Below are 12,059 nucleotides of genomic sequence, written 5' to 3' on the forward strand. Positions count from 1 at the left end.
CAACAGGTCGCTGATCTTGCTGCATAGCAGGAGTAAAAGAAGGACAGCAAAGCAGTACTATTCCTCTGTATGATGTGCATCAAAAAGGCTTGTTCTTGTTTATTCTCTGTGAGGACGCTGAAAACAATCTATGGATATTCCTTACTGAGAGTTTTTTTGTATCTACTCCCTAACCTGGAACCTAAATTCCAAGCCACGCCATATACTCATTGCAGGGTTTTTGAGCACATAAATGAAGAAGGCATCAGAGTGCCCCAGATACCACTCCCACCCCGGGCAGTAGCTCAGCACACTGCTGTATGACAATCTGGATCATGTCCACCAGCCTCAACATTTCATGCCTTCCCCTGTGGTTTCTGCTCTTATTATAGACTCCCCCCTAGACAATCATTCTCATTTAGGTTGAAAAGGTCTTCTGGAAGTCATCTGCTCCAAACACTATTTAAATCAGGGCAATTTTTTTCTTTTCCCCTTTTGGTAGATGCAACTAAAATGCTGTTTTGGTAAAATTCTACTTGTTTAGTGCAAAAGCAATAGAGAATGTACATTCCCAGAGGAAGGTATATCCCCTCTTGTAACAGGATAGTGAAAAGGAAAACCAATGGAAGGATAAAAAAGTAGATGTCTCCAAATGTTTTCTTTGTATTTACTGTTGTCAATTACATCAAACCTACCTTTAAGAGTAAAGAAAAGGAGTTCTGAGAGCATGATTTTGTGTAAAATACTCATTTAAGCCTGCTACAAAGCCTGTCCTTAGCATCCTAGGTACCATCATCTGAAATCCGAGACTGAATTTCATATACAAACACCAAGACGCAAAACTCCTCAGCACGGCACGTTTGAAAGCACCAGCTCATGTCAGTTGAGATACAGCCTCATGCCACTGCACAGAGTTACCATTACACCAGGGCACTGCTGCTTTTAATTAAAATGTCTCCTATCTGGCTCTTCTGCAATTTATGGAGCGTGTCAGATCTTGCAGCTTTTGATCATCTTAGGAGGAGTGAAGAGGTTGCAAACACCTTCCTCCAGAACTCGCTTATCATCGAAGAGGACATCATAAATGAGGACAGCTTTATGGGAACACGGTTTGCTGCAGCCATTGCTCATGCTCCATCTACCTTCAAGACCTCTTCAAAGCCTTCATTTCATGGGGTGGAGTTGGCTGCCACTAAAGCTCTTGGCTATTGTGTCTCTTAAGTTGAAATTTGCTTCAAGTTTTGGGGCATTATATTCATAGGGTTTGTAAGCAAATACCCAACTGCTACTTTCAGCCTCTGAACAGAGAAAAATCCTGATTTGGGGCTGCAAATTACAGTTACATTAACAAAACAAATTACATGCAGAATATAAAATGATCATTAACTTGGGTTGTGCTTAAAATCTACGTAAATTAAAAGGAAAAGAAATAAAATACTTGTGATCTTTATAAGACTAAGGGGAAAACCTGTGGTCTCATATGCCAGGAACGGCTCACAGGTTATTTTAAATGTCTCTTTATTTTCATTGGGGCAGCTCTGTAAGCTTATAGCAAAGCACAATCCCACCACACTGTCAAGCAAAGACTAAGAAAGTGCTTTTTTTTTTTCTAAGAAGAAAGAAAATTCCTCTTTTTTTATGAACTAGAGTATACAAATACAATGATACCGCACCTATTCGCAAGTAGAGGCCACTTCCACATAGCAGGCATAAAGATAACACATTGTTATGGCATTTGTTGGATTCTTGTTACCTTGTATTTCGTCAGTATTAAGAAAACCCTTAGGCTTATCCTTTTAACTGCTGTGTTCATCAGAAACAAAGAAGAAAAAAGAAGGAAAGACAAAGAACATCAGGTTTGACGTAGGCTGACAAACCAGCGGGAAGGTACACAGAGTACCCAGCTCATGTGAAAAATTAATGGAAGCAATTTGTGTGATCCTGTTCCGCTGGGGGAAAAAAAAGGGAAAGAAAAAGATTTAAAAGCAATTCTCTAAAAGAACAACAAAGTCCCAGCAAGAGCTCTCCCAGCTAGCAGCAGAAACCACACACAACCCCTGCAATGCTACTTCTACTCTTGGTTTTTTCAACTGAGTTAATCAACCTGGACAAAAAGCAGAGTTAATGAAGCCTTGCTCATTTAGAGACAGCTTGAGTCCCTTTGCGACGACCTGATGCCCTGTAAAATGTCAAAGCCAAGGAGAAAGCCAGGCTTAGGTAGGCCCAGCTGCAGGTTTCATCGCCAGGCTTCAACCACGCAGCACTTCTGTGGCAGCCGTAGCCGGGGCAGGAAGGTTTGAGTCACAGCTGCACATCCGCAGAGCTTTGGGTAGCAGCAGAGATGCTGAGATAAACTGTGCAGAACCACACTGGAGACAAGCGTCTCTTGTAGTGGGGGGGAAAGTGGCCTTAACTGCTCAAGGCTTGGCTTAAAGAGAGACTTCAGGGCAGAGACAGAAGCATATGGGGAATTAGTGATCAAGGCTCCATCGCCTCTGTAACACCCACGGGGCAGCTGGAGGTTAAATCCCTCCTGGGACTGAGCAAAGCCAGCTTGCTCCACTTCTGCTTCCATCATATGCACCAGACCCCTAACCCAGCCTAGCTAAAACGTTCCCCTTTCCTGCCTTAACTGTTGTCTTAAGAGGAAAACTTTCATTTCATCTAAATTATAAAGTTGACATCTAAGGAGAGCTCATCAGGCTTGAAGTCAGCTCAGGTGTATTCGCACCTCAATGTACAGCTCAGATGCACCAACTTTTTCATACCAATGCATTTAAATATGCTAAAAAACATTTGGGGTTTTTTTCCCCTCTCTCCCTTTTGGGAAAAAATACTGGTTCAAAAAGAGAACCTTCTTCTTTGCGTGCCCCCTACAGCAGCCTGCTCAGGCTCTGTGTGCAGATAAAAGGACGTACAGCATCTTCAACCTGATGCCACTCACCCTCGCACGGTGCCCGTCTCCTGGTAGTTCACTTGGATAAATTTGCCGAAGCGACTGGAGTTGTTGTTATGGGCTGTTTTCGCATTTCCAAAAGCCTGTGAAGAGAGGGAGATGCCATCATTACATTGGAAAAGCCACCACCTGACCTTATTTACATTCACATCACCAGCAACTCAACTTCGGGGGCTTTGCTATCAGTGTAGATTTAATGAAAAGCATATGGTGAAAGTCATTTGCATGCTCTATAAAATAATAAGATGAGCTTATGGGGACCATATTCATTTCCAGCTTGGTATTCATGAAGGGCAGATAAACACTGTTTAAAAATAGAGTGTTTGCTGTACAAGAGAGATTTAGCAGCAGAAGTTATTATAGGCTGCATTAAGGCTGTGCTTTATTCATTTAAATAAATAGAAAAGTACAGTGCTTTGACAAGACTTTCAATTTTAATGAGCTAGAGGAAGCTGCTTTTTAATTATATATGGAATTAAGAGGGAAAAAATGCTTTGAAGGCTACTCAGATATTAGACAATGCCATATATTGCACCAGCACAACCCAGAGTATTTTCAGCATTTCAGACACTGCCATTTCGATTTGCTGCTGTTGCTTTTCCCAAATCAAAATGCTTTTAAGTCTTTATTATGCAAAGCTTTTATTAAACCCCTGCCTCAGTGAGGTACCTCATATAAGGAGTCATTTATTGCCATTTAAAAGAAATCTCTGAAGAGCGATTGAGAACCTGTAAGAACCGACGCTCAGCTCCTCTGAAAACTGGTGTTTTCAATTGTGCCCAAATGACTCTAATAATAATCCAGCCCCCGGTGACAGGATCTGTCAAGCTGACAGCTCCAATTAATGTTTCATTTATAAACCAGTTTTGAGAATCATTCACCTTTTCTTCCCAGCCAAACTTATTTAAGGTAATTATACACAAGATAATTTCTAAGTGCTGTTTGTGTATGGACATTTTGTGCTGAGGCTTAATATTAGAGCTCAGATTCAAGCTCCCAACTGATTTATTCCCTACTTAGCTATTTATTAGAAAAGATTAAAAAGAGCTTTACCTTTACATCTATAATCTGGAGCTTTTCAAATGACCTTTTCAGATTTAACTTTGCAATTCAAAGCAAAAAAGAAAGGGTAAACCTTGGTGAGAAGGTTTGACATTTGGCATTTGACACCTTCGGTACCTGCATGGTGGGCGCTCTCATGCCTACTTTTATCTTCCCAAGCACATCTAGTTAGCAATCCGGTTAGATTTCATGATTTAAGAACCAAAGGAGGTTTGCTACCAGAATAACAATGTGATTTTTTCCCCCTATTTGAATACAGGGATTTGTTTAAACTCAGGCTGTTGCATATGAATTCACTTCAGTTGACTAAAACAAGTTCTGGGATAGCCGAAACCTGCCGAGCAAGCAGATTATATTTGAAAGATGATTTCAGATACAGCTAAGGAACACTCCCCTGCAGAGCTTTCACCTCTTTCCAGGCTGCTCACACTTGGTTTTTGCTTATTTCCCCCCAAAAATCCTCCCCACACCTAGCACCCCTCCTTTACCCCATACTCCAGAGGGTGCCAAAGATGCCCACACCTCTGGGTGACCATTCAAGCCTCCAAAACTCTCCCAACAAGTAAAATCCTGGCACCCTCCCCTCAGAAATAGGCCTTTTTGCAATAGAAGTCAGAATGCTATTTTATTTATTGGGTAATGGCTTCAAGCTTGAAGTGAGTAGATTGAGGTGAGGTCTTAGGCAGAACTCAGATCTTAGGCAGGGGGTTGGATGAGCTTTAAGGTCCCTTCAACCCAAATCGTTCTGTGGTTCTATGATTCTATGATTAACATTTTTACGTATCATCCTTCGGGTATCTCAGCAAGCAGAGATACAGCAAAAAGCAGAATATGTTGATATTCAAGCTATATATATCTATATATTTATAGAGATATTTAGATCATGGAATCATGGAATAGTTAGGGTTGGAAGGGACCTTAAGATCACCCAGTTCCAACCCCCTGCCATGGGCAGGGACACCCCACACTAAACCATGGCACCCAAGGCCTCATCCAACCTGGCCTTGAACACTGCCAGGGATGGAGCATTCACAACCTCCCTGGGCAACCCATTCCAGTGCCTCACCACCCTCTCAGTAAAGAACTTCTTCCTTATCTCAAATCATGTTAGTTTTCAATTATATTATATTAATTATGTTACATTTCCCTGCAGTAGGCTCCACTCTAATCCAAGACATCATGTTAAGCCAATATGACAAAGTTTCTATATATAATAATTATATATATATATATTAATGTTACTCACTTAAGAACAAACAAGCCAGCAGCACCATGAACTTGAGCACACCAAACAGAAGGCAGCCCTATTTTCATCATCTTTTCATATAATGCAATAAAGAATTTAAGCCATAAGCAATATTAAAAGGATTTTCTGTTTCGGTTCCCTCTGCTTATACCTTAAGTAATAGCACAGGTAGAGAAATAAGATCTATTTATTAGGATTAGCTTCGGAAAGAGCCTTACCCAGGAATAAACCTTTTTTATTCTGTAACAAGTAACATTTAGAGTCAGGAGAAAACATTTCAAATATAGGAGTGGGAAATGCAAGAGCTGTCTTTCTTCTATGAGCTTTCTTCTGGATTAACATGCCAGGCCACATTATCTTTTATAACCCGAACGCCTACAGAAATCATAACCCATAATATCCCTCTTTCAGGCATTCTTCTTTATTGCTGATGTAAATGAGAAAGCTCTTTGGATCACAGCTTGTTAAAACTTAAGGCTGCCTCTATGGCAAAGACATGCTGGTGACGGGCCAACCAGTAGCTAAAGAGACGCCCGATGTTGAACTTGAGACAACTTAATGCAGTTTCGTTTGGTTTACTCAGCATGTTCCATTAACAGAACTATTGGGCTATTGAAGAACAGTGCTATTCATTCCATTTCTGCATGCCTAATCTATCCATACTCGAAGAAGACGCCACGTCCTTCTGCAACCAGGGCATAACACAATAGCTCAGCTTCAGAAAACACAAAATGAGTTATAACTGCTTTCCTAAAACAAATTATCTTCTGTTCGTATGATCTCCCTTTCCTGACTCATTGATTCAAAGCTGCTGAGCAGCTCAACGGACAAAACTCTGTAACAGCATTCCTAAAATTCTCGGGGAGACCAAAGCTTTTCCTGGCCAAGGCTCAACATTTTGAAGGCAACAAAAATCAATACGTTCCTCTGTAGGAGCTGAGCATCCCTCTGGACCCGGCACTGGGGATTCAATGATTTAGAGAAGGCAGAGCAATGAGCAGCTCCATTCCTGCTGCCTCCTACAAACCTCCTGCACAAAGAGATGCTTATCGTGGATGGAAGGAAAAAAATGAAATTAACAGTTTCATGGCTAAATAGTTCACGTTCTTCCTTGCCTGACCCCAAAGACTTGTGGTCTCTTCACCTTGGACTGAATACTAATGCAATCTGGATTTATTACAGATTACAGCCACAATGAGGATTATTTTAATGACTTTCTTGAAATACGGTTATTTCCCAAACCCCAGTGGCTGCCCCATCCCTGGCAGTGTTCAAGACCAGGTTGAACAGGACTTAGAGCAACCTGTTCTAGTGGAAGGCATCCCTGCCCATGGCAGGGGGTTGGAACTGGATGAGCTTTAAGGGCCCTTCTAACTCAAACCATTCTATGGCCTAGGAAGACACCACAGTGACTTGTTCTGATGTAGCAATGGCAAAAAGATGCTGTCAGATAGATGATCCTAACTGAATGTCATTTCCCTATAGAAAAGCAGCTGCATTCCCCTACGGCATAACAGTTTCTGTGGTTAGTAACACTAGTGCAGAAAGCACTAGTGGAATGATCGCTCTTGCTGGCGTATTTAGAGTCCCCAGCCCTGCCCTTCTCAACTGAGCCACTAAAACTCACCACCCTTTGAGGGAAAAATAAACACGTTATTATTTTATCTTTGCTATATAGGAAGAGAAATATATTAATAAATGTGAATTCAAATGGTTTCTTATATACTTGAAATGCAAATTAAATTTGTTTAGAAAGCCAAACCATGAATATATCTGAGGCAAGCCAACTGCTTAAATCGCAATACAGGCTATGCCATTGCAGAATAGATATGTTCGTAGTTATATTCCATCGTGGGGCACTGAAGGGACTGAGAGCAAGATTTAGCCACACTCATTTATGCTTGGGTAAAGAAATAGGTTAATATCAGGGAAGAGACCCCACTGGAGGACTCGAATTCCCTGGATCACTGTGAATACTGGAATTCATGAATCAAATGCATTCATAAAGCATGAATGACTTGTAACTGGATAAGCAAGGTGGAAAACTCAAAGCGTCAGCCAGGGAAACCAAACTCTCATCTGAACTTAGGAAACCAAAAAGAATATTTGTGAATTCAGATCTTTGCATTTAGAGGGGCTGGCAAAGGACAAGATGGGTGCAGGGTCCAAACGATGCACAAGCACTAATGCACAGGGACCGCACTAAAGAAAAAACCACAGGAAAACTCTCTTTACCATCAAACAACATCAGCACGAGGCCAGAACCAGAGTTAGATGGACATGACACGAAGGATGCAACAGTGAGGACAAAGACAGATGTGCATCACATGCTTCACTTATAGCGTAGGCTTCCACAAGAGTGCTGGGTCTAAACATCATCTCTAACTAAAATCCAGATTTGAAGGCAATTTCCCCCCAGTATTCTGTATGTTATGCTTGAAAAAATAATAATAAATCAGAAATATCTTCATTCCAAAAGAAAAAAAAAAAAAAAGATGAGGGAAAAAAAAAATAGCATACTGAAATTTTGTAATTTTCATGGAATCCCAGCCTGGTTTGTGTGGAAGGGACCTTAAAGCTCACCCAGTCCCAACCCCTGCCACGGGCAGGGACCCCTTCCACTGGAGCAGCTTGCTCCAAGCCCCTGTGTCCAACCTGGCCTTGAACACTGCCAGGGATGGGGCAGCCACAGCTTCTCTGGGCACCCTGGGCCAGCGCCTCAGCACCCTCACAGGGAAGAGCTTCTGCCTAAGAGCTCAGCTCAGTCTCCCCTCGGGAAGGTTAAAGCTGTGACCGGGGCATTCTCTGACTTTTAAAGTTATCCCCTGTAGTTACAAATTCTTTTCTGCATCCTGAAACTTAAACACCTGGACAACAAGGTTCATTTTTGGTTTTCACTCACCCTGCAACCAAGCTCCCATGACTTTTTTTTGACCTGTTACATTGTTTTTAACAGAAATATATTGACTTACGGCCAGGATATAAACCACATCTAGGCCACTTAGGCCAGAGCCTTGCTAAATCCCTTCTCATTATTGCTTCTAGCCTGGGAAATACTTGTTTGAAAAGCGGAGCTCGCCACCTGATAAAACCCATCAGCCCGAATCACACTGCTGAAACTCTACCACTTGCACGTATCTCCCCCAGCTTTCAGTTTCCATGAGGAGCCCTAAAAGCCCCTTTATGCAGCAGAGCCCCAGCACCTAAACAGGCACCTAAATAAGGACCAAAGCCAAAACTCTTCAGCTACACTTTGAATTCCTGCAAAGTAAAATAGCATTTGTGTGAATCCTTCAAGCCTCTGTTCTGCGTGGGCAAGTGACAAGACCGAGCATCGGCTTCAGAGCAAGTAAATACGAGTTCAAGTGCTAACACCTTGTTCTTCAGTTCTCTTGGTCGTGGCTCATGTTCCACTCAGCCTAATGAAACCATCAATGCTTTTATTGTAAAAAGCACAAACCACAGAGTATTTATGGTGTTGGTGCTGCAGTGCTTGAGGAGAGCTCCCACCGTGCCTGACCTGCAGCCCTGAGCTGCCTTTAAAACACTGACCTTTAAAAGCTCTAAAATTTTTCTCTTACATTGTTCTTTTCTTCATTGTGCTGCTGGAGCACATTGCAGAGCCAACCCCCTGTTTTCCATTGCATAGAATCATAGAATGAATCACAGGATGGTTTGGGTTGGAAGGGACCTTAAAGCTCACCCAGCTCCAACCCCTGCCACGGGCAGGGACCCCTTCCACTGGAGCAGCTTGCTCCAAGCCCCTGTGTCCAACCTGGCCTTGAGCACTGCCAGGGATGGGGCAGCCACAGCTTCTCTGGGCACCCTGTGCCAGCGCCTCAGCACCCTCACAGGGAAGAGCTTCTGCCTAAGATCCAATCTAAATCTGCAAACAAATGTACCAATTGTTGCATTTCTGAAGGTTAAAACACTCCTCATAATCTTTGGAGGGTTTTTTTGTTACAGGCAGTTTATGCCAACTAAAAATATCCCACCTTTGTAAAACATTTGCACTAAAGTTCCCTGGCCGTTGAAACACTGAGCCTATTCAAGGACAGCAGTTCTCCCCTCCCTGCTGAACCCAGTCCCTATCCTGGGATGGAGCATTAAGGAATGCATCTTTCACAGCACGTATCTTAAAACACAGGGCCAGTTAAGACCACCTGACTTTGTGCATTTAGAGTTCACATTCCCTAATACAAATATGGGAGAAAAATGACTTTTTAATGGGAGAGCACTGATCTGGAGAAGGTTTGGGGGTCAATCTACTTGAATAAAAGTGCCAGTGTATGTAATGGGAATAAAGAGCACCAATAAATACGCTTACAGATTAAGATAACCTAGCTAAAGTACTACAAAAGTCATTACAACACACACTCGTTTGGGAGATTTCAAGCTCTGCTGATGCAGATGCTCTATCAGCTATGTAAGAAACAGGATTTAGCATCTGCATTCCTGGCAAATGCTTCAGTGTTGGCAGAATATTCCTCCATTTCCGACACTTAAGCACGGGATCAGACCATTTCAGCTTCTTCCCTTTAAGCAACACTCTGGAAAACAAGGGAATTACCACATAACCACAATGCAACAAGACAAAACCCCAAAACCAAACCAAAGCCTCGTGCTTAAGTCCTCTTCCCGAACAGGGAGAGTTTTCCTACTCAAGTGCCGTAACAGGGAATAAAATCCAGCTCAGCTGGCAGACAGTCATAGGCAAATGCCAGTACGGATGGGTCCTGGAGACAGAGGCTGCCAAATCCATAAGCTCTGGCTCACATCCCTGCTCCTCTGCTCATCTATTTACTCTTTTACACGTAGGGTGGATGGCCCTGGGAAGAGCAGCCAAAGGCACGAGTTTTCCAGCAAACTCACACACGGATGCGTGCCAGCAAACATTGTGGTGGAAAAACAAACTCTTCAGCCTGGGTTCAGCTTGGGATTTACAGAAGTATCCCAAAATGAAGCTGGGAAGCTCGGTGTTATTACGCTGCCTCTCCAACCCAGTGTTCGTATTCTGCAGCCAAAGCACAAACTTCACTACATCAAAAGGAGATAGCGGGTGTCTGACAGGTCCCAGGACTGAGCAAAATCTCCTTCACCAGTGCTTCAAATGCTATTTTCATACCAACAGAGAAATAAAATCAACTCAGAGCAATAAAATGACCAGTTGAAAACAACTCATGGCTTAAGGAGGAGACTTTATGCTCCCCCAGTAGGCAAAACAAGCGCCATAAATGAGCGTTACAGTAGAAACAAAAGAGCAGTCATAGAACATTGACTGATAAAAAATACTCTCAATCATAGAATCCCAGCCTGGTTTGTGTGGGAAAGGACCTTAAGATCATCCAGCTCCAACCCCTGCCACGGGCAGGGACACCTTCCACTGGAGCAGCTTGCTCCAAGCCCCTGTGTCCAACCTGGCCTTGAACACTGCCAGGGATGGGGCAGCCACAGCTTCTCTGGGCACCCTGGGCCAGCGCCTCAGCACCCTCACAGGGAAGAGCTTCTGCCTAAGAGCTCATCTCAGTCTCCCCTCTGGCAGGTTCAAGCCATTCCCCTTGGCCTGTCCCTACAGGCCCTTGTCCAAAGCCCCTCTCCAGGTTTCCTGCAGCCCCTTTAGGCACTGGAGCTGCTCTCAGGTCTCCCCTTCAGGAGCCTTCTCTTCTCCAGGCTGCCCCAGCCCAGCTCTCTCAGCCTGGCTCCAGAGCAGAGCTGCTCCAGCCCTCGCAGCATCTCCATGGCCTCCTCTGGCCTCGCTCCAGCAGCTCCACGTCCCTCTTGTGCTGCTGCCCCAGAGCTGGATCAGGACTGCAAGGGGGGTCTCCCCAGAGCACAGCAGAGGGGCAGGATCCCCTCCATGACCTGCTCCTCACGCTCTAGGTGTGCAGCCCAGGCCGGTTTTCCATGTTTCATCTACGCATTTCGGTGCTCTGCAAAAGATTGGGTAAATTGCTGTCTCTGAAGCATCTCCCATAACTTTTTAGTGCATTGAGCATTACAGACAGCTGTAGAAAGGCTGTCCTCACCCATGGCTTCATGTACTTCCAAAAGTAACATGGTTTGGGTCTTTTTGGCCAGAAGCACATTGCTCTTGGAAGCGTTGATGTTTCAGATGATGCAACACACAACATGCCAAACCCAGAACTATTTTTTAGGACATAATTTCATTATGGAAAAACATCCATGCAGGAGACAACATTCTCTTAGGATAATGTTGTAGGACAACACGTTCTGTGGTACACAAGCTCTCATCTCCACTGTTGCTTTCTGACATCTTTAGCAACACCAAGAGGCACTTGCTGAAGCTGGGAGTCACTTGTTTGAAGAGCTGGTGGTGACAGGTTGCACTGCTGATGGCTCACCCAAGCAGTACTGCTTGCTTGGGGTTGTGGGGCTGTGGACCTTCAGCCCGAGTGCGAGTCCGGAAACAAGCCATCAGTGTTTGGGAGATCTTGAAGATGAGCATCTCCAACACAACATCAACCTCAGCCAGAGCCAAGAGCCGCTGCTCAGCATAGAAGCGAAACATCACCCATTGGCAAGTCTCATCCCTTGGAGAGGCATCTCCCCAGCAGCTTCCATCCCTTCCTCACCAACCACCAGCCTCTAATTAAGGGAGAGGGATCTGGTCTGGTGTGCAATGCTTGGACACACTCCAGCCCCTGGAGGAGGCCGCTCAAAGTCCCTTCAAGACCCTATTTTCTTCCTTTTTTCCATATAACAATTCTACACAGGGCCATAAAAGTTTAGAGACAAAGTTTGAACTTCCCATTGCACACTCGGACACGCTAAAACACACTGAAGCATTCACTGCTC

At 43.9% G+C, this 12,059-nt stretch overlaps 1 protein-coding gene across 1 annotated transcript in view; it reads right to left on the reverse strand.

The window, feature by feature from the left end:
* The window catches only part of MYO9A (myosin IXA), a gene marked incomplete at both ends in the record, with an annotated part of 156,205 nt that overhangs the window by 121,932 nt on the left and 22,214 nt on the right, over positions 1 to 12,059 (reverse strand). Inside the window, one exon of the mRNA XM_080626175.1 lies at positions 2,924 to 3,018. Coding sequence (XP_080482301.1) covers positions 2,924 to 3,018 — 95 coding nt within the window. The remainder of the gene's footprint in view (positions 1 to 2,923; positions 3,019 to 12,059) is intronic.

The sequence above is a fragment of the Psittacula echo genome (assembly GCF_963264785.1).
Source record: "Psittacula echo genome assembly, chromosome: 10".
Classification (NCBI taxonomy): Eukaryota; Metazoa; Chordata; class Aves; order Psittaciformes; family Psittacidae; genus Psittacula; species Psittacula echo.